Here is a 27985-nt window from a genome sequence, read left to right as displayed (position 1 = left end):
CATCCTTCTCCCAGCCATTATCTCTTTTACAAGAAGGTGTTTGGATGTGTCTCTTTCCCAACATTTTGAACATAGTAAAGTGCTCTTCGTACAATCACTCTAGCATTCTCTCTGACAAACTGATTGTCCATGCAATCTACAGTAACTTCAATAGGTTCACATGTGTGCTAATGATACTTTTACAATTTTGTGTATGCATCACAAATACATAGTGGGGATAGAGAAGAGGATCTAGCTGGTGGGTTACACCTTGAGTTACCCCATTCCATACACCACCTTCATAGGGACAGAGGTGCCCATATGTCGGTCATCTGATACTTACCTTGTGGTTTCAAGCAGTTTCTTGAACTTTCCCATCCCTGATATAGTCTATAACGTGAAACCTTGGAAATATGCTTATGGCTTGTCCAAGATGGCATGTTGGGCCAATCTCCAAGGCCTGGTAGAACAGAGGTTTCCCACTACAGATCTGTAGTATGCAAAGTGAGAGTTTAACACAATTTAATGTATTGAAACCCATAGCTATACTCCATTTCAAGATATGTACCAAGCTCATTTGAATCTAAAGAGAATTCCCAACATAGGAAATTCCCCTCACATAAAATGTGTGTACTTTTAGCTTGGCGAGGTAAGAATAAGTAGATGTGCATTCAATGCATTCTATACAAGCTGTTCAACTAATGTAAAACAGCATTCATGTATCCTGGGTAGAATACAAAGAAAAATGCATAACTTCACTTATAGAAATACTGTCACATTTTTGAACAATATTATTTCAAGAAAAGGTTGGAGATTGTCTTCCACAGTTGATTCTACATATATTTGCACAGTGACATGAACTTAATCTCACTGGGTAAACTTTGAGGCAAGTATGTCATAGGCCAGATTCCTGATGATGAGAGGATTGCACAAGGCACATATGCAGAATTCCATACCGTTCTTGATTTTGTCACAATGAATAAGCACCAGAACATCAGTAGAAAGCAGGGCCAGAATAGAAGCACTCAGCTCTTTTCTTGACATCATACGCCTCCCGCCTACTTCTGTGTGCGCAGTACACTCTGCTAATTGCATGCCCTGGCTTCTGAAGTCTGGGCCACTGATTTATGTCAGAGCACGGGCTGATGGAAGGAGACGTCCAAGCTGGGCTTGCCAGCTGGCCTCCCGGCCCCTCTACATGTCAACAGGTATGTGATGCTCTTTGTAAGTCTGTGTTTCTCCTTGTAGTAAGGTTGATACCACTAATTCTATTTGTCTTGAAGATGCAAAAGAACAAAAGTGGGGAGGAAAGAGTGGTAGGAAGACTGCCATGACTGAGGTGTGTTTTGATTAAACAACCACAGCTGGCTGCACCTTGTTATCGTGCTTATAAGACATATTTTCTAAGCCTGTATCACATTTGCAAACTCAAATTAGGAGTGGATATAAATTGATGTTCAGATGTAATCACAGTTTTTTCAAATCTAACCCAAATCACTCTCTCTCATATCCTTTAACATTTTTGAAATATTATTTAGCTCATATATGGCTCTGCTCCAGTCATTAATAAAAAAACTGAAGGGATTTTCTTCTACCAAATGTTCCCAAATGTGAACCACCTATACAAAGGGATTCTCCAATTACTGTTGCATTTTGCATGGACATGGATTGGGATGCTTTCTCAGGATGATGACAATATAGAGAAGTTTAAAGAGGACATGTTCCCATTGTTTTCCAGAAGGGGCATCTGCTTTGACTTCATGGAGAAATTCCCCAAACAAACTTCTTCCAGTGATCTTGGTGACATGCTAGAAGAGGGCTTGAAATCTATCAAAGTTGTTATGGAAAGCACTGCCAAAGTTGTGGTTGTATACGGAGAAATTCAGAGTATAATGGTAATGAGAACAATGCACCAGCTTTTACACTTTGCAAATATATCAATGAACATCCAGGCAAAAGTCTGGATTATGACAGCTCAGATGGATTTCACATCATTTCCGTTCCAAAGAAGTTCAGACATAAATTTCCTCCATGGTGCTGTATCTCTTGCAATTCACTCAAAGGAGGTGTCAGGATTCCATAAATTTATTCAGCATAGGAACCCTTACTCAGAAAACAATGATGGTTTCATAAAGGACTTCTGGGAGGAATCATTCAGCTGTACATACCCCAATTCTTTTGTAGACAAGATGAACAAGAAAGTCTGCACTGGGGAGGAGAAGCTAGAGACCCTTCCCTCATCTGTTTTTGAAATGTCTATGACAGGAAATAGCTACAGCATCTACAATGCAGTCTATGCAGTGGCACATGCATTCAGTACAAGGCATTCATCCCAAGTCAAACACAGAGCAATGGCAGATGGAGTAAGACTGGACCAACAACCATGGCAGGTAATGTCCTGCTCACACTTTTAAAGATTGAGGTATACTCCCATATTTGTAGGTGCAAAAATTTCCCATTGCATGCATCTCCATCCAAGACCTTTAGCAACTATTCACTGATTTTATGGCAATTTCTACTCTATGGTAGAAAAAGGGAGGAAAGACCTGATGTGAGAGCTAGGAAAAAGTATAATTCCTCCAGTTCATTTTGGGGTTTATTTTTTAAAAAAATAATGTGGGGGGGGGCAGCTCTGGTTTAGGGCGACCTAAGCTTAAGCTTGAGCTCTGGCTCTGGAGTGGTTGGCTATCGGACAGTGTAGGGTCTATCAGGCAATTGCCCTAAAAAAGTTCAACAACTCTTTCGTCCAGATTTTTACCTCTTGAAATGTGGCATAAGGAATCAAGTGGTGGAATGGGAAAGGGAAAGAGAGGAGAGAGAAAGGAAATGGGCAGCTTCTGACTAGGCACTGTGCCTTGGAGTTTGAAGAAGCCATTCCAGATTAGCCTAGAATGGTGGTTGTGTTGGGGGTGGATGGGTTTAAACTGTCTCTTCAAGCCTAAAAGCCAGGACAAACTCAAAGCTTCCTCTCCTCATTTTAGTCAGCCCCCTATTATTTCAGTGATTATGGGGTAAGTGGGTAGGTGTGGATTCTTCCATTTTTTTCTAGAGGAGGAATTACTGGAAACACAAAGGCGAAAGCACATTTTCATAGATGCCAAAGTTTCTCCACTGTGCTGTATTTGGAACAAGGGAGCAGGTGGGGCTGTCATCTAAACCACAGGTTTTCTTGGGTTTGCCAATTGTAAGGACAGCAGTTTGAATCCATGTAACGGGTGAGCTCCTGTTCCTCAGTCCCAGCTCCTGCCAACCTAGCAGTTCAAAAGCATACCAGCGCAAGTAAATAAATAGGTACTGCTGTGGCAGGAAGGTAAACAGTGTTTCCATGTGTCCTATCACTCATCACCGTGTCCTGTTGTGCCAGAAGTACTTTAATCATGCTGGCCACGACCCAAAAAGCTGTTTGTGGACAAAGATCGGCTCCCTTGGTCTGATGCGAGATGAGTGCCACACCACATAGTCATGTTTTACTTAACCATCCAGGTGTCCTTTACCTTTACCTTTACTTAGAAGGGTATATGTCAAGCACTATCTCAGGGGCATTGTGGTGGGGGAAACACATCTCCTGACATTTTAGGTCATTTACTATCATTTCTACTAGGATTCCTTTCAAGGAAACATAATCCAAAATCTTCATGTCTGATAGATTATAACCTTGATGTGCATTTGCATACTTTGCAACTTCTAAGTACAGCCTTCTATTTTCCCCCCTCATAAATTAGCTCCATCATGTTCTCAGAAGTATTTCTTTTAACAACAGTGTGGAGGAAACAGTTTCCTTTGATCAACATGGGGAAATAATTGCTGGATTTGATATTATAAACTGGATCACATTTCCAAACCACTCCTTCCTCAGGGTCAAAGTTGGAAAGATTGACCCAATGGTTTACCAGGACAATGTCTTCATCATTAATGAGGATGTCATCATATGGCCCAACCAGTTTAAACAGGTAGTGACTGTGCACATTTTGGGATCTATTGAATAATTTCCTCAATGTTTAAAAAGTCACATTGTCTCCAGATTTTGAAGTGGATGTTAGAATGCTAAAGACAAATGTATGGAGTTCAAACAACACTGTCATAAGGTGTATTTTGTCTCATGTTTTCTTGATGTGGGTAAAGGACTCCAGTTATAGGGACATTCACCACATAAATATGGTGCACACTCAAGAATACATTATATTTCCTTATGACAGTATCAACCCATTCCTTCACTGCAGAGAAATAATAATGAAATAAAAGCCCCACAACTTATTTTTGGATTTTTTAAAAAACTATTTTATCATTTACTAACAGATGTGTCCCATTTCCATATGCAATGATCACTGCAGTTCAGGTTATAGAAGAGCTAAAAAAGAAGGGAAGGCATTTTGCTGCTATGATTGCTTTCCATGTCCAGAAGGGAAGATTTCAAACCAGAAAGGTAATGAATGTCATATGTAGATGTGTTCTGTTTAACAGTTGCCATCTATTTAACAGATGGATACCATTTATTTTATAAATAGATCGGATACAATCCAGCTTGCTCCCATCAGCCTTTTAAATGCTTAAACTAATTGCTCTAACATTCGAAATTGTGAAATGTTAGCATCCACAAAGCATATGTAAAGAGTTAATGGCAAGAACTGGTAATGGATGGTGTTACTTCCGGGTTTCGCTGCTCGCGCATGCGCAGACGCTCAAAATTACGTCACGTGCATGCACGGAAGTGGCGAAACGCGACCCATGCACACACAGATGCGCCGTCGCATCTCGCATTCTATTTGGGATGCGAATGGGGCTCCGGAACGGATCCTGTTCACATTACGAGGTACCACTGTATAGGAAAAATTCATAGGGCATAAGAATATTAGTGGGTTGGAATAGCTGAAACAAAAAGACTGTGTAAGCCCCAGCCCCAAACACACAAATCAATAGACACAGAGGCCTCTGATATCTTTAGCCGCTAGCAGGATGGCTGACATTTGTTTATATTTCTGGATTTGCTTGGAACACATGAGAAAGCAGGCCGCTAATGCCACTGAACTCAGATTATGCAGGAGGTAGAACTTCCTATTATTCTTACTGCAAAATCAACTTTTGATATTTCAAGTTCACTACCCTCATTCAGGAACAGAAAGCCATATTTAGATAGCCTTTTATGTTTATTTTTCATTTTTTATTTCAGACATGGATGATTGTTTTCAATGTTCAGAAGAACAGTATCCAAACATTGGCCAAGATATATGTCTTCCAAAAGAAATAAGCTTCCTGACTTACAATGAGCCTCTGGGGATCAGTTTGGTCACACTTGCTCTTTTATTGACCTTCACTACTACTTTGGTGCTTAGGATCTTCATCAAGCACAAAGAAACTCCCATAGTCAAAGCCAACAATCGGACCCTCACCTATGTTCTCCTCCTAGCCCTCATTCTCACCTTCCTTTGTCCTTTGCTATTCATTGGCCAGCCCACAAAAATAACCTGTCTCCTTCGACAAACTGCTTTTGCAGTGATCTTCTCAGTAGCAGTGTCTTGCATCTTAGCAAAAACAACTATAGTGGTTCTAGCTTTCATGGCTACCAAGCCAGGCTCCAGAATGAGGAGATGGGTGGGGGGGAATCTGGCCATCTCCATTGTTCTTTTCAGCTTCCTCATTCAAGTGATGATTTGTAGTGCCTGGCTGATAGTTGCTCCCCCACTCCCTGATTTAGACAAGCACTCAGTGACTAAAGTAATTGTACTGGAATGTAACGAAGGATCAGTCACCATGTTCTACTGTGTCCTAGGCTTCATGGGAATGCTGGCCATGGTCAGTTTCACTGTGGCTTTCCTAGCTAGGAAGTTACCAGACAGTTTTAATGAAGCCAAGTTCATCACCTTCAGCATGTTGGTCTTTTGCAGTGTGTGGCTGTCCTTTGTTCCTACCTACCTGAGTACCAAGGGAAAGTACATGGTGGCTGCGGAGATCTTTTCTATTATGGCCTCTAGTTTTGGGTTACTAGGCTGTATCTTCTTCCCCAAATGTTATATTATTTTGGTGAGGCCAGAGTTAAACAGCAGGGGACAGCTTACAATAAGAAAGAAATAAAGCATGACCAAGTGTATTTGATGTAGCATATAATAGCTGGACTGAATCCCCTTGTATTCATTTTGCCTCAACCCAACAAAACTCTCCCCAAAATCCCGTAGAGCAGACCATGTAGCTGTTCTCCCTGGACTTTCCTCTTACACAGTACCATTATTAAGGGAAGCAGTGGCTCATGTAACCTAGATTCATAGAGCTGGAAGGGACCCTAATTCCAAGATGATGATTACATATTTTGAAAATTCAGTTGGTTACAAGGTCTTCTGTAATGTGCTTCTAACTTCTAACTTCATCAATACACCACTGGTCTTTTATTATCTAATGAAAGGGTAATAAAAATAACAGTTCTGAATATGTGACAAACACATTTTCTTCAGCAATTCCAGAGGGAATCCTTAGCATTGGATGAATAACTACATTGCTGCTTGATGGCTAACAGGGTATAATTTGAACTGCTGCTACTAAAAAAACTGTAAAAAACAACAACCTATGGACTTCCAGTGGCCACTGGGAAACCTAATGCAAAGTATACTAAAACTGATCAGAATTAATCAGACTTGTGATCCACAAGTCTGATTTTCTATACTCCCAGATTGCGTCATTTTGGGAAAATAAACTACCATTTAAATGAGACATTTTTTATCTTAGAGAAGAGAAAACATAGTTTCTGCATAGAACAAACAGTTGCCATCATACAGAGAATGGTGGTCTTAGTGTTATTGTTGCTGGAACTGCTTTCTTACAATGTATGTCAGGCTCACATAGCAAAATGCAAGCTCCAAGGTCCACACCATCCACTTCACATGTATCATCAGCCAGGAGACTTCCTCACTGGTGGCATTGTTTCCCATGGTGGCTTCATCTCATCTCCAGCAAAATTCACTGAGGAACCCCCACCAGCGCTGCCTGAAGAGCTTGTGTAAGAACTAAGCCACTCATTTATTACAGCACAGGAATGATCAAACCTAGAGATGCAGCCTCAGAATAATGGCTGTGGCTACAAACTTATCCCCATTTACCCTGGGACATATGCTGATGTAAAAATCCATAAGAATCTCTTGTGAATTAAGAGAATACTGTAGAATCTCCCATTTCTTGATAGGGAAATGAATATAAATGTATTGAAATGTGTATATATTTGTAATTCTGAGGTAGCCCTTTTGAAAAGCCATTTTTGATAGACTTTATCTGAACAGGAGTGTTAGTGAGAATGATTTTTTTTAAAAAAAAACCTGTTCTGAACCTGAATGCTCATATTGTTTCATTTTCCGATCTTAGGCTAATATTTGTTTCCAAATGATGGTATATATTATGAAGCATAGAATTCTGTGAATCACAAATGAGTTTCAGCAGGGACAAATGTCAGGTTCCGCACTTAGGCAAGAATTACCAGCTGCACAAATCTAAGACAGGGAACACCCGGCATGCCAGTAGTACATGTGAAAAGGAGTCTGCATCAACAGAGGTATAGTGCCCCAATCAAAAGAAGTAATAGAGCAGCTCTATTCTGCCATGCTCAGACCACACCCGGTGTACTGTGTTCAGCTATGTCCAGCACTATTTAAGAAGGAAATTGAAAAGCTGCAACATGTGCAGAGAAGGATGACACATATGGTCAAGGGTCTGGAAACCAAAATTATGAGGGGGTTGGGTATGTTTAACTATGAAAATAGAAGACTGATGGGATGTAGGATAGCTATTTTCAATTATCTCAAGGGCTGTCACCAGGAAGATGGTGCAAGCTTGTTTTCTCTTGCTCCAGAGGGAAGGACCCGAACCAATGGATTCAAGTTGCAAGAGAGGAGATTCTGTCTAAACATCAGGAAGAACTTGCTAATTATAAGAACTGTTCATCAATGGAATAGACAGGGAGTTAACTCCACTGAAGTCTATATGATTAACTACTTTGTTGATATGTAAAATCATATACCGGTATATGTTCCTTCTGAAACTGTTTGCAACTCTCATTCTAGGGTGGTGCCTAAGCTTTACCAGCACATTGTGGCCTTGGCATTTGCAGTCAAGGAGATCAATGAAGACCCTCACATCTTACCCAATATCACCTTGGGCTTCCACTTATATGACAGCTATAAGAATGCAAGGAGCACATATCTCGCCACACTGCTGCTTTTATCCAGGGTGGAGAAATTTGTTCCTAACTATATATGTGATGTTGAAAGTAATCTGGCAGGGGTCATTGGAGGACTTGATTCTGAAATCTCCTTTTATGTGGCAACTGTTTTGGATATCTATAAGCTTCCGCAGGTAGGACACCTATGTACAATACCTAAATTAGCTTGCATAGATAAAGAGGCTGATTTCATAGCACCTGTTCAGGGTGTATTACCAGTTCAGGGCGAGGATGAAATTGGAGCAGAATCAGTTCTTTGGAAAGTAAAGGTGGTACAGAATTAAAATAAAATAAAATTACCTGAATAAGGGGAAAGAAAGGCTGCAATACCAGAAAAAATATTTGGTACCCCCAATCTCTTACACACACATCAAGGACATCCCAGAGGCCACTGGTGGGAGAGTGGGCTTGTCCCTCACCAGCCATGACTCCACACACAATATGTGTATGTTTAGGGGGAAAGCACTTTCAAATTAAAAACACTCTGAAGGTATGACAAATTGCAGATATAATCCAGTTATGCAGGAAAACAATAATAGTGCTGAGCTGCTGGTTCCAAAGTGAAATAAATGTTCATAAATGATGTCTGAGAAGTCTCAAAAAAAAGAAGAGGGAGAAATGGCAGTTCTGCTGTTTCTTGGGGTATGTGCATCATGAATACGAAAGAAGTTCCAGAGAAGGAATTTGTATCCGACCCAAGTTGCAATTCTGACATGACTACAGTAAATAATGTCTAATGCAGTGTTAGGCAATCCTCTGTTTAGGGCATGGTGCATCCCTCCAATCATTTTTGTCCATCATACAAGATGCTACCAAATTTTGCAAGTATGCATAAGTTTAAAAAAGAAATGAAAAAAAAGAACTGTTTAACAAACAGAAATTGGAGATGTCCTCAATTTTCAGGCCATCTGTATGTGTATTTTTGTATGAATGAGAGAGGGCGTGCAACCCCTGGTGGAAGGGCATATCTGACTAACAGGATTCACCACATAATGTATATGAATAGTTTGAAAGAACTCTACAAATATTACTTGGTCTCTTCTCTTCCTCCATTTACTTTTTAGCTCATTTATGGCTCTGCTCCGGTGATGAATGATAAAAGCCCAGGGCTTCCCTTCTACCAGATGGCAGCTACAGAAGCCCTTCAGTATGAGGGAATTCTCTCTTTGCTTCTGCATTTCAGGTGGACGTGGATTGGAGTCATTGCAACAGACAATGACAATGGAGAAAGATTTGTGCAAACCATTTCCCCAATGTTTACCAAGAGTGGTGTCTGCTTTGCATTCCTAGAAAGAATCCCCAATTTTAGTTTTATTTCTGAAGTTGCTGACATGCTACGTCAGGGGGCAATGATAAACGAGAAAATTTTTAGCAGCAAAGCTAACGTAGTGATTGCCTCTGGAGAATCTTATTCCATGGCATCTTTAAGATGGCTTTCATACTTTTCAGATCATGATGACATGACAAAGAATGTAGAAAGTAAAGTATGGATAATAACAGCACAGGTTGAGTTCGCTTCATTTGTCTTTCAAAGGAACTGGGATTCAGGAGTATTCAATGGTGCTATATCCTTTGAAATTCACTTCAGAAACCCACCAGGATTTCACCAGTATGTTGTGTACAGAAACCCTTCCAGCACAGATGGGGATGGTTTTATCAGGGACTTCTGGCAACAGACCTTTGAATGTGTATTCCTAGATATCGCTGCAGGCAAGGTGGAGGGGAATATTTGCACCGGAGAAGAGAAGCTGGAAAGCCTTCCCGGATCACTTTTTGAAATGAGCATGACAGGCCACAGTTACAGTATCCACAGTGCTGTCTACACCATGGCCCATGCTTTACATGCCATGTCCACATCCAGACTCAGACATAGAAGAATGGCGTACGGACAAGGAGGGAAGAATCTGAATCAACAGTTTTGGCAGGTTATGGCTGAACATCCTCAACTGGCAAAGCCCTGTTACTTTCTGACACTGTATGGGTTCAAACATTTGCGCAGGTGTATTAGGAAGAAAACCCAGAACTGAATTTATAATTCTGCAGACAGAGTAGGAGGTGGCACTGATATGATAGTATCCTAGATGATTCCCCACATATTCTGCTGCTTGCAAATGACAGTAGGCCCTATAGGAAAGGGAAATGATGTTCGTGTCCTTCCTTGAGCAGGTAGGTAAAGGTACCCCTGCCCGTACGGGCCAGTCGTGTCCGACTCTAGGGTTGTGCACCCATCTCACTTAAGAGGCCGGGGACCAGCGATGTCCGGAGACACTTCCAGGTCTTGTGGCTTGCATGACGAAGCTGCTCTGGCAAGCCAGCACCAGCGCAGCACACAGAAACGCCATTTACCTTCCTGCTATAAAGCGGTACCTATTTATCTACATGCACTTAGAGGTGCTTTCGAACTGCTAGGTGGGCAGGAGCTGGGACCGAAGGACAGGAGCTCACCCCGCCACGGGTATTCGAACCGCCGACCATACGATCAGCAAGTCTTGGCACTGAGGTTTTACCCACAGCGCCACCCGCGTCCCCATATTTGAGGTACTGCCCCATATTTGAGCAGAAAGCATTTGTATGAGGGAAGCTTTGCAGACCAATGATATCCCATTCCATTCAAAGATCAGTTTCAGATCATCTCCGTTGCCGAACGTTTCAGCTCTGAAACGTCGAAAACCAGGAAGTAAGTGTTCCGGTTTTCAAACCCGAATTGAAAGAGCCAATATGAAGCAATGCCTTGGAAATCAAATGTTTTGGAAGTTGAAAGTCCTTCCAGAATGGATTACATTCGAATTCCAAGGTTTGACTGTACTGTCCTGTGTTTGAAGAGAAAGCATTTGTATGAGGGAAGCCTTACAGCCCAGTGAGGTGCTGCTGCATTCATATATAGGAAGCTGTGGTAACGGTTAAGAGAGATGATCAGCATTCCCTCTATCCCATCCCAACCAAATTCTTCCTTAGAGCAGGTGTTTGCACACCACTGCCGTGTCTTCTGAGATGTTCAAGGAGGCAAGGGAGGGGAGGGGAGGGGAGGGGGGAGAGAGAGAGACCTCGCTACTCACACATATTTAACTTTTCCAAACAATTGTCTTTTTGCTTTCAATCTAGCTCCATAACTTTCTGAGAAGCATCTCATTTAACAATACGGCAGGAGATGTGGTCTTCATCAACCAGAATGGAGAGGCAACATCTAGCTTGGATATTGTCAATTGGATTATATTCGCCAACCAAAGTTTGCACAGAGTGAGAGTTGGGAGGATAGATCCACAGGCTCCTCCAAACCTATCATTACTCCTTGATGAAGATGCCATCACATGGCACAATTGGTTTAACCAGGTAGGGTTGCATTGTTTGCTAATTCAAAAGAGATTCAGTATTGAATAAGCAATCATTATCCACCTACAGGTCTACTCACTGTCTTTTGAGTTGCAAGTTGATGAGTGGTGTATGGCCAAAGCATCCAGGTACTAGATTATGAACCAAAAGCTTACTGGAAGAAGTCACACATGGATTAAAGGCAAATCTTTTATTAAGGGGATTACAAAACAATATCCCAGCCATTCAGATACCCCACTACAAGATACATCTTCATCTGAATGTGGGTAATTAGGTTCAGGTCAAATATTAGTTTTCATATGAAAAGGCCTGGATACAGGAGGGAAGGTTTATTTCAGTCAAATAGAGTCTCTGAGTACATTTCCCCAGTGCTAAAGGGTTTGTGTGCTGAAAGACCATGAAGCTATGAAGTGGATTTCTGCAAGACCATTATGCTCTTGAAGCAACCTTACATCAAACAGTGCAGAAAAGTGGTAACTCAGACTGATTAAATGGATTATTATTTTCCAGTGGAAGACTTCAACCATAATCCTAAAGAGAAAAAGAAAACTATTGTAAAATAAAGCAAAGAAATTGGGATTTCTTTAAACTTATTAAATACTGGTTTTTAACTGAGTGAAATATGATGTACAAATTGATAACCCCCAGGATTTTGTCTTTCTTGCAAGAAAGGTGAGGAAATGAAGTGGGTGGGGAAAGGAGGCATAATAATACCAGAGAAAGAAACTGAGGACAGCAGCAGATACAGCAGACTTCTTCTGGGGGGGGGGGCACTGGAAGAGGTGGAAGCAGAAGCAGAAGTGGTGAAGATTGAGAGAGTGAAGGAGGGAAAGAAGAAGAAAGGTGTGAAGAGCAAGAAAAGAGCATTAGGAATGGATGCATCAATCTTTTAAAAAGAGTGATCTCAAAACATGTTTTCAAAGGTATATATTGTTCTTACCATGCTGAGAATTGTGATGCAGCATTCCAAGGAGTGTCATGGGCACTAGATAGCTGCATTCCAATTCATGTATTTGTCCAGAATATTTTTGTATTGGAATTCACAAATACCGCATTTCTCAAAATAATAATACCCACCAATCTGGATGGGTTTTCCCAGCCGCTCTGGATGTCTTATTCGGAACTCTTCCCCAGGCAGCATCTGATGGGTCCAAGTATAAGTATAGCCACCGGCACCAAAAACAGTTCTAGAGCTGTCTACCTAGTGGAGAGCATACTCAACATTAACAATTATAACAAAATTAATAGGGAAACTAGAGTAACTTCAAACTGTACCTTAATGGATAAAGCAATCTTTGCAGAACAGATGGGGCACTACACATCCCAGAGCAATATAGATGGAATATCACATAATTCCAAACATTGCTAGTAATAATAATAAGAATAATAAGAATAATAAGAATAATAAGAATAATAAGAATAAGAATAATAAGAATAATAAGAATAATAAGAAAAGGAGCAATGGCTCTCTGTATAGCCATTACATATTGCTGATATGCTGTGTCAGTTTAGTAACATAGAGAAAGAACCAAGAACATAAAGATTTCCAAACTCATTGTTCTCTTGCTGATCCTTCTGCTCTTTCATTTACGGAATAGACTTGGCCTCTTTCTCTCTGTACTGAGACATGTCTTCCGGGATCCAGCAAGAAAGTGAAGGAGGGACAGCCACCTTGCTGCTACGATTGCATCCCATGTCCAGAGGGGAAGATTGCAAACCAGGATGGTAAGAGAAATAAATAGTTTCAATAGATCCAGACTCAGTACTTGATTGAAAGGTGTTGTAATGATGGCTGAGTTTAAGGTTCAAAAGAGGTGTTGATTCTGCCATTTTGTGATCACTGCCCTTCAGATAGTCTAAATATGCTAATCAAATGAGAATGACTATGCATTGAGAGTACTTGGGTGGTATGTGGTTCAACTCATATCAAGAGGGGGCTTGTCACTGCACCAAGGCTACTGGAATGATGCATTCCAATTTCATGAGCAGCAATAGCCCTGGCTGTGCCATTTACATACCACATAGCTCTGAACTGATTGAATTCAACAATACCACATTACAGACAGAGTTCAACATGTGTTTTGATTTAAACAGAGCTTCGTTTCTTCTCAGACAGAAAGTAAACATTTCAGCAAGCTGATATGATATAAGCTAATTTCTTTATTTCCCCCCAGATATGAATGACTGTAACAAATGCCCAGACAAAGACTATCCAAGCAAGAACCGGCATGCATGTCTACCCAAGGATATAAGCTTCTTGTCTTATGAAGAACCTTTGGGCATAAGTTTAGCCTGCTGCTCTCTTTCCCTTTCCTTGATCACAGCTCTGATACTAGGTACATTTATAAAACACCATGACACACCCATTGTCATTGCAAACAACCGAAACCTCACCTACACTCTCCTCATCTCTCTCCTGCTCTGCTTCCTTTGTGCTTTGCTCTTCATTGGCCGACCTGAGAAGGTGACGTGCCTCCTCCGACAAACAGCTTTTGGCATCATCTTCTCAACTGCTGTTTCTTGTGTCCTGGCAAAAACCTTAACGGTAGTTTTGGCCTTCATGGCTACAAAACCAGACTCCAGGATGAGGAAATGGGTGGGGAAAGGACTAGGCCACTCCATTCTCCTTTTCTGCTCCATAGTCCAAGTAGGCATATGTACTGTGTGGCTGGCAACCTCTCCCCCATACCCAGATGTGGACATGCACTCAATGACAGAAGAAATTATACTAGAATGTAATGAAGGGTCTGTAACAATGTTTTACTGTGTCCTCATCTACATGAGCTGCCTGGCAACTGTAAGTTTTGTTGTGGCTTTCCTCGCCAGGAAGTTACCAGACAGTTTCAACGAAGCCAAGTTTATCACTTTCAGCATGTTGGTCTTCTGCAGTGTTTGGCTGTCCTTTATTCCCTCCTACCTGAGCACCAAGGGAAAATATATGGTAGCTGTGGAGATCTTCTCCATCTTAGCCTCCAGTATTGGGTTGCTGGTTTGCATCTTTTCCCCAAAATGTTACATAATCATTCTGAGGCCTGAGATGAACAATAGGGAACAGCTAATAAGGAAGAAAAATTAAAGAAATAAGAAACCTGTCCTTTGCTTTAATTTGTGCTTTTCTTTGTGTGTACAGTAGAATATTTCTTCTTCTTCTTCTTCTTCTTCTTCTTCTTCTTCTTCTTCTTCTTCTTCTTCTGTGAAAGTGTTACCAATAAATTGAAAGTAACTTTTCCACTTCATGATTCCACTGTGTGAAATAGATGTGTTTAATTTTGTTAAGAGTTAACGCTGTGAAAATCTTAAGGTGGAGAATGGAGATTTAATCAATTTTTATTCACCATTTTATACATCTCAGCACTGATGTCGGCAGACGAATGGGGGGTAGGGTCTGACTACGAGAATGAGAGAACACAGGCACAGCCAGAGTGGGCAAATTTAGAAATCCCCCCCCCCCGTGTTGCACTGTTAAAGCAACAGACACAGGAAACGAGCAATCTGGGAATGAAGGAGGAGATTACCTTGAGCGTGTTGCTAGGCAACCAGAGGGAAGGCAGCGAACAGCGTATACTTCGTTAGATAGTGCAGATGAAGTCTGTCCTACTTCTCTTTGAAGCAGACAAGAGGAAAGGGTTAAGAGTCATCAGAAGGACAGGCGGGGAAGGACCGGATGTTGTCGGGCTCCGTGTTGCTTGTGAGGCGGGGACTCAGATTGAGCACCTCGTAGCCAAAAAATGGCAGGCTTTTGCCGCTCTCAGAATATTAATTGTAAATTAATATTCATAAATCTGCAGAGTCTAATTACTTCTTATTGGAGCTTGTTGCCTGCCTGAGATCATTACATCTGAGCTCTTTCTGTTGCTCATCCAGTAATTGCTGCATGATACCGACACTCAATGGAGTGTTCAACAACATTTTTGCCACCCTAACAGTCTTTGCCTTGAACACTTGTGTCTCTCTTCTTAGGGAGGAGCACATTCGCCCTATGGAATGCTCTACCATCAGATGTCAAAGAAATAAACAACTATCTGACTTTTAGAAGACACCTGAAGGCAGCCCTGTTTAGGGAAACTTTTAATATTTGATGAATTATTGTATATTGCTGGAAGCCACCGAAAGTGGCTGGGGCAACCCAGTCAGATGGGTGCAGTATTTTGAATTATTTTGAGTTTTGCGTAAGAAATTAAGTGGTGGGATGGGAAAGGGAAAGAGAAGAGAGAGAAAGGAAATGGGCAGCTTTTGACTAGGCACTGGGCCTTGATGTTTGAAGAAGCCATCCACATTAACCTAGAATAGTGGTTGTGCTATGGGTGGATGTGTTTAAACTATCTCTTCAAGCCTAAAAACCAGGACAAACTCAAAGCTTCCTCTCCTCATTTTAGTGAACCCCCTTTTATTTCAGTGATTATGGGGTAAGTGGGTAGGTGGAGTCTTCAATTTTTTTCTAGGGCAGAAATTACTGGAAATACAGAGGCAAAAGCACATTTTCATAATAATAATAATAATAATAATAATAATAATAATTTATTTATACCCCGCCCATCTGGCTGGGCCTCCCCAACCACTCTGGGCAGCTTCCATAGAAACCAAAAATACAGTAAAATATCACACGTTAAAAACTTCCCTGAACAGGGCTGCCTTAAGATGTCTTCAGAATGTCAGGTAGTTGTTTATCGCTTTGACATCTGCTGGAAGGGCGTTCCACAGGGCGGGCGCCACTACCGAGAAGGCCCTCTGCCTGGTTCCCTGTAGCTTTGCTTCTCGCAATGAGGGAACCGCCAGAAGGCCCTCGGCACTGGACCTCAGCGTCCGGGCAGAATGATGGGGGTGGAGACGCTCCTTCAGGTATACTGGACCGAGGCCGTTTAGGGCTTTAAAGGTCAGCACCAACACTTTGAATTGTGCTCGGAAACGTACTGGGAGCCAATGTAGGTCTTTCAAGACCGGTGTTATATGGTCTTGGCGGCCGCCCCCAGTCACCAGTCTAGCTGCCGCATTCTGGATTAGTTGTAGTTTCCGAGTCACCTTCAAAGGTAGCCCCACGTAGAGTGCATTGCATTAGTCCAAGCGGGAGATAACCAGAGCATCCACCACTCTGGCGAGGCAGTCCGCAGGCAGATAGGGTCTCAGCCTGCATACCAGATGGAGCTGGTACACAGCTGCCCTGGACACGGATTTAACCTGTGCCTCCATGGACAGCTGTGAGTCCAAAATGACTCCCAGGCTGCGCACCTGGTCCTTCAGGGGCACAGTTTCCCCATTCAGGACCAGGGAATCCTCCACACCTGCCCGCCTCCTGCCCCCCAAAAACAGTACTTCTGTCTTGTCAGGATTCAACCTCAATCTGTTAGCTGCCATCCATCCTCCAACTGCCTCCAGACACTCACACAGGACCTTCACCGCCCTCACTGGTTCTGATTTAAAAGAGAGGTAGAGCTGGGTATCATCCGCATACTGATGAACACCCAGCCCAAACCTCCTGATGATCTCTCCCAGCGGCTGCATGTAAATGTTGAAAAGCATGGGGGAGAGGATAGAACCCTGAGGCACCCAACAAGTGAGAGCCCAGGGGTCTGAACACTCATCCCCCACCACCACTTTCTGAACACGGCCCAGGAGGAAGGAGCGGAACCACTGTATGACAGTGCCCCCAGCTCCCAGCCCCTCCAGACGGTCCAGAAGGATGTTATGGTCGATGGTATCAAACGCCGCTGAGAGATCCAGCAGAACTAGGAAACAGCTCTCACCTTTGTCCCTAGCCCCCCGGAGATCATCAACCAGTGCGACCAGTTTCAGTCCCATGATGAGGCCTGAATCCTGACTGGAAGGGATCCAAATGGTCCGCTTCTTCCAGGCGTGCCTGGAGTTGTTCGGCAACCGCTCGCTCAATCACCTTGCCCAAGAATGGAAGATTTGAGACTGGGCGATAGTTGGCCATCGTGGCCGCATCTAAAGATGGTTTGTTAAGAAGCGGTTTAATAACCGCCTCTTTCAGCGGGTCTGGGAAGGCTCCCTCACGGAGGGAAGCATTCACCACCCCACGAAGCCCATCGCCCAGTCCTTCCCAGCTAGCTTTTATAAGCCAGGATGGGCAAGGATCCAGGAGACAGGTGGTTGGTTTCACTCGTCCAAGCAGCCTGTCCACATCCTCGGAGGTAACAGATTGGAATTGATCCCACTCAACTTGACTAGACAGAACTCTAGCACTCTCCCGCCCCGGCCCTGCTCCCACGGTGGAGTCTACTTCTTCCCGAATCTGGGCGATTTTATCTCATAGATGTCACATTATCTCCACTGTGCTGTACTTGGAACAAGGGAGCGGGTGGGGCTGTTGTCTAAACCACTGGTTCTCTTGGGTTTGCCAATTGTAAGGACAGCAGTTTAAATCCGTGTAATGGGTGAGCTCCTGTTCCTCAGTCCCAGCTCCTGCCAACCTAGCAGTTCAAAAGCATACCAGCGCAAGTAGAACAGCATTTCCATGACCCCTATCACTCATCCCGGCATCCAGTTGTGCCAGAAGCACTTTAGTCATGCTGGCCATGACCCAAAAAGCTGTCTGTGGACAAACACCGGCTCCCTCGGCTTGAAGCAAGATGAGCGCCACACCACATAGTCAAGTTTTACTTAACCATCCAGGTGTCCTTTGCCTTTGCCTTTACTTGGAAGAGCATATGTCAAAATCAAGCACTATCTCAGGGGCATTGTGGGAAAGGATAGGTGGGGTATAAATAAGTTGTTGTTGTTTCCCACAGTTTCCCACAGATTTTGGTTTCATCTTGCAGCCAGCACTTCCACAAAAGGGACAAAGAGTTAAAAGTAATATAAAATGAAAATTCTTAACAATCTAATTTCCAATTAGCAGACAAATCACATCAGTTGTAATTTGTCACAGTCTCAAAAGAAAATTAAAGAATGCAGATTTAGCTGACCAATGCTCTGTTAATCTTTGGGGCTATTACATGGTGTTTGGGCACAATGGAGGTTCCACGCACTACATCATTCACCCCATTTGAAAATCCATAACTCCCTTGATTTTAATGGGCCTTCTCTGGTTATGACTTGGATTAGACATCAACGTTTAGGAACATGTGAGTATAATTAATCATTTTTATTGATTTAAAGTCCTTCGGTTTCCTATTTTCTTTCTAAAATCTAGTGGTACATGAAAGACAAGAAAAGAAGAAGGGACTTAGAAAAAGCTTTGGCTGAGATAAACATGTTTGCCTTAAAATATTACACAGAATCTGTAATTCAAAGCAAGTGATTACCTCTCCTGTAATTATTCAGAATTACATCTTCTCCCCTTCCCTAGGGACCTCCTCTGCCCACATGAAAAACAATGAAACTAAGACTGGAAGGTCTTATTAATAACTATGAACTATACAGAGTTGGGTCTATAGACATACGGAGATTGATCAGTCTGACTTTGAATCAGCTGTGTGAGTGACCATTAGAGTTAGCCTTTGCTGCTCAGGATATCAGGAATGGCAGTAACAGATGATGTGAACTTGTGCCTAAACGAAGAATCCCTTTCAAGATGGTAGTGTTTCGGTTGCTAGTGCTCTTACTGTTGGTGCAGGGGATGTGCACGTTGCTGCATATTTCTCAATGTTCCATCAGAGAACCTGTCCCTGTTCTTCACAAATATTATCAGTCAGGAGATCTCATCATTGCCGGCATTATTTCTCAGATCTACATATTTTCAGATACCTTAACCTTTGAAAAACACCCATCTCAGGAATTTTCAGATGACCATATGTGAGTAGTTGGATTTGGAGGGAGGCAGGGACATAGTAGATCATAAATAAATTTACAGCCAACCCAGCATGCCTGTTGGGATTTGCCTTCTCCTGGATTTGCCTCCAATGGAATGAGAAATAGTTGGACCTCATTTCTTAACATCCACCACATTTGATCTTACATTTATACAGGCAGGAATCTGATATCTAAACCCATTCTCTGGAGGTTATGTAAACACAAAATGGCAATAAACAGTGTATTGGGAAAGACAATATTTGTGCTCTCTCTCCATTTCACTTTGTAAAATACATTTATTTGCTGTGAAATGAAGGTATATCCTGACTAATTGGCATTGCTTACTCAAATTCGTGAAGGAATAAATCAGATTTTATCTTGCAAGATTTACTGTATTTCACAGAACACAGCAGTCAAAACTGCTAAACCATTGGCCAAGTTCAACCATTATTATTTTTTAGCGTTCCCCCTTTACTAAAGCCTAAGCAGTTGATTAAGAAAGCACGTTCACTGCTGGGGATAATAATCATTTGAAGAATAGACAGGGAGTGATTTTCCTACTCATAGCAATGCTGGCTTGGTCACACATTAGTCTATACAGGTCAGTCGAAGAATTTAAATTCATATTTTGATTTACCCATTTCAAATACTCATTTTTCTATTACAAGCTTTATTTAATTTTTTTAAAACATTTACCAAGGATAAATATTGGCTTCCAGAACAAATGCTTATACAGATGTTGAGTCTTGCACGCAGACATCCACATGGCATCAAAACAGGCTTGAAACATAATTTACATTAGAAAGTAAACACACCCACAGGGTATACTTAAAACTAGAGCATGAAGATAATTTCTCCATAGTGGCTGCTGCGAGCCTACATAATTTTTAACCCATTCTTAGAAAAACCCAAACAAAAATGCTACATTGGTATTTGCTTATTAGGCTGTGTATTCTGTGTGAATGAAGAACATGCAAACTACAAGTAACTTTTGACAGGCAGATATTAAACAAACAAAACACCTCATCCAGATTCCCTAGAGGCCAGAATAAATAAAAACACCTTATTGAATTATGTCTTCTATAGATATACTAAGAGACTCTCTAATTGAGATGGTTTTAAGAGACATCATAGATTCATGAGCCAGTTTACTTTTACACGCCTGTGAAATGTTAGATTACAACCTGTTTTTGTACAATATCTGAACTGGATACTGAACTGAAAAGTAATCAATGTTACGATCTGAAGCAGATGAACCTTGATGCAGCATGTAACTCTCAATACAGGGTGCTGACTCACCTCTACCAGCACATCCTGGCCTTGGCATTTGCTGTAAAGGAGATCAATGAAACTCCCCAGATCTTGCCCAATGTCACCCTGGGCTTCCACATTTATAACAGCCATTTCAGTGCAAGCTGGACCTATGAAGCCTCAATGGAGCTTCTCTCAAGAAGGGCCAAGGCCATCCCTAACTATAAATGTGATGCTGAGAGCACTCCAATAGCAGTCATTGGGGGACCTAACTCTAATGTCTGTCTTCACATGACACCCATCCTGTCTACCTACAAGATACCGCAAGTAAGATCTAAATACATTCACACCTGAATTTCACTGAATTCATGCTTTCAGAAGCAATACATGCAATGCAGCCATTCTTTGAAATTCCCACTTCTCTTGATTTTGCAAAGCAGTTCTCCGGTCAAATAATGTGTCCAAAAAAGCACAGATTAAGGTAAAGTGTGCATTAAAAAATTCACATTTGTAAAAATATCCTTCAAATGCATTGTATTCATGAAATTGCTTTGCAGAAATGTGCATGTTAGGTAAAATTTACATCCAGGTTTTGTATTTTAGGAGAAATTTAATCCTGCAGTCTGTAGTGAGGCATCTAATCATAAGCCTGAATTTTTATTAAAGCTTATATGTTTAATCAGGGCTTGTATTTTAAAAATGAGTTCAAATTCATAAATGTTTTATGCCAGGCAGAAGACCAGCTGCCTAAGAACCTTGGCAGAATGTTTTTCTCCTAGACAAAGGGGCCCCCTGATTTATAGTAGAAAACAATTCTCAAAGTCGTAAAAAGGGAATTACAGGCTGACAGCCAAGGTTACACTGACCCTACAAATTAAGGGTGGATAAATAGTAAAATGAGCCATATCTTCTTCCTAAGGTTAAAAAGGTCAAGAGCAGTGAAAAAGCAACTGGTCTGGCTGGCAGAAACAGAGCATTTTTGGGAAGTCTTTTCTAAAGCTGTTTCTTTCTTAAACTAAGATCCTTTTAAGATTTCTTTTCCTTTTAAAAGGTTATTTATGTATTAAATATATTAGTTTAAATATAATTATGCAAAGGATTTAAGAAATGCTAGATTCTTATTTCATATAGTTGTAAGAGTTGTAACTATCCTGAAATTAAGTCAGCCACCAGCCCCCCCCCTTGCCAGACAGGAGACGCCATCGAGCACTCCTGATATATGGTTGTCAGGCCTTTTGTTTAGAAACCTTCAGATGAAGGAGATCTCTCAATGTTGATGTGAACTCAAAATCCTTGACATATGTTTAAGATAAAAATTCAAGATTAATCATCTGTTTTGGAAGGCAATAGGGCAAGGAGGGCAAGAGGTGAGCTGGTAATTAAGATTCCTTGTTGAGACACATGTAAGATATATTACTACTTATTTGTCATTTATTGATAGAAGAATATATAGCTTTTTGATTTCCATAAAAGGCAAGAGGAAATGGGTGTATCTTTTGTGATTGGTTCTAGCAAACAGCCAATAGGAATTTCAACCAGGCTGATTGGACAGAGGCAGCCACAGGAGGAGCAAGGGGGCTGGATTAAGGAAATATAAGTGCTGGCCAGAATGGCAAGAGGCCAGGCCAGAGCTTGGTAACCATATACCACTGTGCCTCATATTTATTTGTCTGACAAATAAATTATTATTTTAATTTCTCTATTGCTGCGTTGAATATTTCATTCCAGCTAAGCGTTAACCACAAGCAGGGTGCTACAGTAGGATCTACTTAACCAGCATGGTCCCTGTCAGAAATGAACAGTATAGGGAGACTAGCATGATGGTATCATGGTATCATCTACTCATCACAGGAGAATTCACTCCTGCAGAGTTCAGGGGTCTGCTAAGCAACTAGTTCTGAGATTTTCAATCACTTGAGTTTGCACTGAAATAGTGATTGCAATATTTTTTTAAAAAAAAAAAATAATGCTGTCATTATTGTGAGCAGTTTTGAGGTCAGTTTTGTTGTTTGGAAAGCAAATGTAAATATTACTTAGAAATCACAACTCAAATAAAATATGTTCCCTCCAGGGAATGTACTGGCAAAAAAGTATCCTACAGGATTGAATCTACTCATCTCTGCAGTATTATGGTAGTGGTTCAGCCATAGGTTTATGTTATATTGCCTCCCACTGATAGAAGCGATTGGCCTTCATTCACATTAATGCCTCCTAATATAAACATTGAAGGATGGATTGGGTTTCTGATGATGTTTGAGTATAATCACCACAATATGGCAAGCCTCTCACTAAAAATTCACAGATAACACAAATACACACAAGCAAATGTTTTATATTGATAATAACTTTCCCTCTCTCACTTCTTTTTTAAAACCTTTAGGTCATATATGGTTCTTCACCAGTCATGAATAAACAATCTCAAGGAGTTTTCTTCCACCAGATGTTTCCAAATGGGGACCATCAATATAGAGGAATCATCAAGTTACTGCTGCATTTCCAGTGGACGTGGATTGGAGTGGTTTCTGAGGCTGATGAAAACACAGAAGGTTTTATAGAGAATGTACTTCCACTGTTTTCCCAGAGTGGCATCTGCTTTGACTTCATAGAAACTTTACCTAAGCTAACATCTTCCAGTGGTGTCACAGACATGGTGGGGGAGGGCTTTCACGGTGTCAGTGTTATTATGGAGAGCACTACGAATGTTGTGGTTGTACATGGAGAAATTCAGACGATGATGGTAATGAAAATGATGCCCCAGGTTGTAAACTTTGAGCATATACCAATAAGAACCAAGGGTAAAGTCTGGTTCCTGACAGCCCAGATGGATATCACATCATTTCCATTCCAAAGAAATTGGGACATAAGTTTCCTTCATGGTTCTCTTTCCCTTGCTATTCACTCAGTGAATCTGTTAGCTTTCCAGAAGTTCCTTCAGATCAAGAACCCAACCACAGAAAAAGAAGATGGTTTTATCAAGGACTTCTGGGAAGAGTCATTTAACTGTTCATTCTCCAGTTCTGTTTCAGATAATATAGGTAGGCAAATTTGCACTGCGGAGGAGAAGATGGAGACACTCCCCGTGTCTGTTTTTGAAATGAGAATGACTGCCCATAGCTACAACATCTACAATGCAGTCTATGCTGTGGCACATGCTTTGCACACCAGACATTCATCCCAATTCAAGAACAGGGGAATGGCAGTGGAAGTAAGATGGGAGCTTGCAAATCAACAGCCATGGCAGGTAATATCCTGAAGATACTTCCATATATTTGGGGGTGGGGAAATGGGCAAGCTCTCTCAACCTTCTCTGGGATTAACAAGTTGTTGGACTTTTATTGTTTTATTCATCTATATAATTTAGGTCTGATTGTGTATTGCAATTCACTCTGGGATTTAATAGCGTAGAGTGAGTAAAAAAAAAAGATTTTGTTTTAAAAAACAAATAACCACATTGGGGTTAGGATATCAAAAATTTCTTAAGCATTTCTGTCATTGCATAGAATGTACAGACCACTGGTCCATGTAGATCAGTATTATCTACACTGACTGACAGAAACTCCCCAGGATTTCAGGCAAAAACCTTTCCCAGGCCTACTTGGAGATGCCTGGAATTGAACCTGGAACCTTCTGCATTCAAGCATGAAAAGGTAAAGGTACCCCTGCCCGTACGGGCCAGTCGTGACCGACTCTAGGGTTGCGCGCTCATCTCACTCAAGAGGCCGGGAGCCGGCGCCATCCGAAGACACTTCCGGGTCACATGGCCAGCGTGACGAAGCTGCAACTGGCGAGCCAGCACCAGTGCCGCACACAGAAACGCCATTTACCTTCCCACTATAAAGCGGTACCTATTTATCTACTTGCACTTAGGGGTGCTTTTGAACTGCTAGGTGGGCAGGAGCTGGGACCAAACGATGGGAGCTCACCCCGCCGTGGGGATTCGAACCGCCGACCTTACGATCAGCAAGTCCTAGGCACTGAGGTTTTACCCACAGTGCCACCCGCGCTGTACTCTACCGCTAAACCAAAGCCCTTCCTCAGCTGCCTTAATGGAAAAAGCAGAGGAGGGTATAACTCCTCATTTTCTTGCAATTTTTGCCCATACTAGAAACAGCAACAGGACTGCCATCAGTAGCATTGCCAGCCATGATATCCCACCTCATAATAGTTGCATCCATACCACAGACTTAAATCATGGACACTGCAGTCTAAAGGTAGTAGAGGTATTTTGATAGAAAGACCTAAAGCTCTCTTAATAAGCCTACAATGTGCAAGGTTCTTTAGTGTAAGCCAAAACAGTGGAAGTTAAAGTAGTGGTGCAGTTGTGGCCAATATTCCATGATGTAGGATTTTATGTGACCTTTTCCTGCTTCTAACATTAGCTTGCACAAAGCTTTCAAGAGATCGTAATCCCAAACCTTCCTGTTGCATATATTTTCACCACATTGTATGATAGCATAGTTTGAACTTTTATATGTATCTTCCTTCTTATTTTCATTATTTAGCTCCATCACATTCTCAGAAGTATTTCATTTAACAACAGTGCAGGAGAAAAGGTGCATTTTGACCCAAATGGTGAATTAATTGCTGGCTTTGACATTATAAACTGGCTCACATTTCCAAATCAGTCCTTTCTTAGAGTCAAAATTGGGAAGATAGACCCCCTGGGTACCCAGGAGAAATCATTCACCATTCATGAGGATGCCATTGTATGGCCCAACCAATTTAACCAGGTGGGTTCTCTGCATTATTCAGGATTCATTACATCACTTGACCAATGAACAGGAAGAAGATAGTTCCCTATGTGGCTGTTTCTCAATATTCTGTAAATATAGTGAGCCCTATTCAAACTACAGCTTTCAATCTGAACATTCATGTTGTAGTTACATACTAATGTGCCACATAATGTTCATTCTGCACTTTCAAGAAATCATTCATTCAGAGTGGTAGCACTCTGAAACTCCTTTACCATTATATTAGGCATCTTCTTTCACTGTTATTTGGGGGTTGGTTGGTTGGTTGGTTGGCTAAAACCCATTTTTCATTTGTGAAACCTACTCAGCAATGCCAGTGATGGCAGGACAAGTACCATTATATCTCCACATCAACCATTACCACCATCTGGTTCAAGAACTGATGTGATTGATACACACACACACACACACACATATATGTGTGTGTGTGTGTGTGTGTGTGTGTGTTATGGTGGAGGATCTAAAAGCCCACTGCATTTGCAATACTCTCTAGCGTTCATGATATTACCTAAAACATTATATTCTGCCATTTTTTAACAGACCCAGCCCATTTCTATATGTAATGATCATTGCCGTTCAGGTTATAGTCGGACAAAGAAGGAAGGGAAGCCATTTTGTTGCTATGATTGCTTCCCATGTACAGAAGGAAAGATTTCCAACCAGAAAGGTAAGAAAGGTTAAAACATGTTATATATTGACGTATGTATGCCACCTATTTCATAGTTGATTTTGATATGGTTATGTATATCAATGTGTCTGTTTTTTTACATTGATTTCCTTGATGTTCAAAACATTGCCCCAATTCACTTGATTAGAAATATATTATAATTTAATTACAAACCTGTTTTTTATACACTGCTGTATCACTATTTAGTTATGTTTTGAGAGATACATTAGAATACATAGGAATTCACGTAAACAATGGATCTTCATCTAAATCTGATCCATTGGCAATTGACTGAAACAAATACTACAGCCTCAGTGGAGAGAAGGGAAGTAATGTTAAGTGGCACTGTGTAATATCTAGGAAGAAAAGACAAGTTAACAATGTGGCTATCTTTACCCACAGGAAATGGTCACCAGACCTAGATTTTTTGTGAAAGTACTGTTATTAGCTACATGGTGAGGCTGTTGAAAATGAGTTTCTTAATTTTCCCGAATGGGTGAGATGGTAGTGACCAACCAGGGGCAGTGAGATTAAAATGTGTTTGGGAAAGTGTATTTTAAAACATCAGCAGAACAATGATTATATTTCAGCTTATTAAAGTGTGGACATTTTAATAACAAAAAGAAGTCAACAACATTAGTTCTGTAGTAATAAATTATGGGTTAAGCACCCATAGAAAATGTTTTCCATTGTTTTGGGGGTTAATGTGATCCCAAGTCTCCTAGGGTATACGGGAGATACAAGAAAGTCACTCAGAGCTGCTAATGAGTCTTGAATTCTTTTTATCTGTACACGTTCTCATCTCAGCTAAAGCACCAAGCACCAGGCCCAGGAAACAGAGCCTTTCTATCTTCTGCTTAAACCATGAGCCAGAACTTTCTTGTCAAAATCTTTCTTCTATTCCATTCCACAGCTGATCACCTTTACCATTCGCATAGATTCACCATTAAAATGAGCTGAGTAACAGCTGCAGATTCAGAAAGTGTGGAACCACCAATTCTAGTCTGCTAAGATTTAATTTGATTCCAACTGCTGAAATAGTCTACAAAGCACACAGTCATTTCCATTATTTCCACAGATAAGACATTGAGTCAGGAATGGTCAGGTGTGGGGGATGCAGGGTGGGGGCAGTGGGGCCTAGTCTGTGTGGGCCAACAGACACTTTGATGAGTCAAGTAGAAAAGTAGAATATAAAGCAAAAGGACTGGGGAAACCTTCCCTCCTACCACCACTAACACTTAAGAGTGTACAATTAATATGTTTTCTTTATTTCTTTTCCCAGACATGGATGACTGTGTTCAATGTCCCGAAGATCAGTACCCAAACGTTGGCCAGGATATATGTCTTCCAAAAGATATAAGCTTCCTGTCTTACGGTGAACCTCTGGGGATCAGTTTGGTCACTTTTGCTCTATTATGGACTTTCATTACAGCTTTGGTGCTTAGGATCTTCATCAAGCACAAAGAGACTCCCATAGTCAAAGCCAACAATCGGACCCTCACCTACGTTCTCCTTATAGCCCTCATTCTCTCCTTCCTCTGTCCTTTGCTATTCATTGGCCAGCCCACAAAAATAACCTGTCTCCTTCGACAAACTGCTTTTGCAGTGATCTTCTCAGTAGCAGTGTCTTGTATCTTAGCAAAAACAACTATAGTGGTTCTAGCTTTCATGGCTACCAAGCCAGGCTCCAGAATGAGGAGATGGGTGGGGGGAAATCTGGCCATCTCCATTGTTCTTTTCAGCTTCCTCATTCAAGTGATGATGTGTAGTGCCTGGCTGATAGTTGCTCCCCCACTCCCTGGTTTAGACAAGCACTCGGTGACTAAAGAAATTGTACTTCAATGTAGTGAAGGATCAGTCACCATGTTCTACTGTGTCCTAGGCTTCATGGGAATGCTGGCCCTTGTCAGTTTCACTGTGGCTTTCCTAGCTAGAAAGTTACCAGACAGTTTTAATGAAGCCAAGTTTATCACCTTCAGCATGTTGGTCTTTTGTAGTGTATGGCTGTCCTTTGTTCCAACCTACTTAAGTACCAAAGGAAAGTACATGGTGGCTGTGGAG

At 41.5% G+C, this 27985-nt stretch overlaps 3 protein-coding genes across 4 annotated transcripts; all 3 read left to right on the top strand.

Moving 5' to 3' along the window:
- The first annotated feature begins 727 nt into the window (after positions 1–727).
- LOC307201995 (vomeronasal type-2 receptor 26-like) lies at positions 728–6052 on the top strand. The gene is made up of 4 exons (XM_079951598.1): positions 728–1187; positions 2164–2369; positions 4276–4402; positions 5147–6052. Exons 1-4 carry the CDS (start codon positions 1073–1075, stop codon positions 6046–6048), a joined length of 1350 nt encoding a protein of 449 aa, XP_079807724.1. The 5' UTR covers positions 728–1072; the 3' UTR covers positions 6049–6052.
- Positions 6053–6066: 14 nt separating this feature from the next.
- Positions 6067–14745, top strand: LOC307201972 (vomeronasal type-2 receptor 26-like; the record flags this gene model as incomplete). 2 transcript variants are annotated; one of them, XM_079951556.1, is made up of 6 exons in its annotated part: positions 6747–6964; positions 8019–8184; positions 9241–10101; positions 11279–11506; positions 13105–13231; positions 13681–14745. In XM_079951556.1, the coding sequence occupies 6 exons, from the start codon at positions 6747–6749 to the stop codon at positions 14580–14582; spliced, it is 2502 nt and encodes an 833-aa protein (XP_079807682.1). In that variant the 3' UTR covers positions 14583–14745. The 2 variants fall into 2 exon arrangements, with proteins under 2 accessions (XP_079807683.1, XP_079807682.1); XM_079951557.1 differs by having other exon boundaries at positions 6067–6964; positions 7808–10101.
- Positions 14746–20373: 5628 nt separating this feature from the next.
- LOC307201639 (vomeronasal type-2 receptor 26-like) lies at positions 20374–27284 on the top strand (the record flags this gene model as incomplete). The annotated part of the gene is made up of 5 exons (XM_079950937.1): positions 20374–20833; positions 22887–23747; positions 24016–24153; positions 25009–25236; positions 27207–27284. Exons 1-5 carry the CDS (start codon positions 20507–20509, stop codon positions 27282–27284), a joined length of 1632 nt encoding a protein of 543 aa, XP_079807063.1. The 5' UTR covers positions 20374–20506.
- Positions 27285–27985: the final 701 nt, after the last annotated feature.

Source organism: Podarcis cretensis (genome assembly GCF_951804945.1).
Source record: "Podarcis cretensis genome assembly, chromosome: 13".
In the NCBI taxonomy this organism is placed as follows: domain Eukaryota; kingdom Metazoa; phylum Chordata; class Lepidosauria; order Squamata; family Lacertidae; genus Podarcis; species Podarcis cretensis.
The sequence above is the reverse complement of the archived record's forward strand: the minus strand, read 5'-3'. Positions and strand labels throughout refer to the sequence as shown.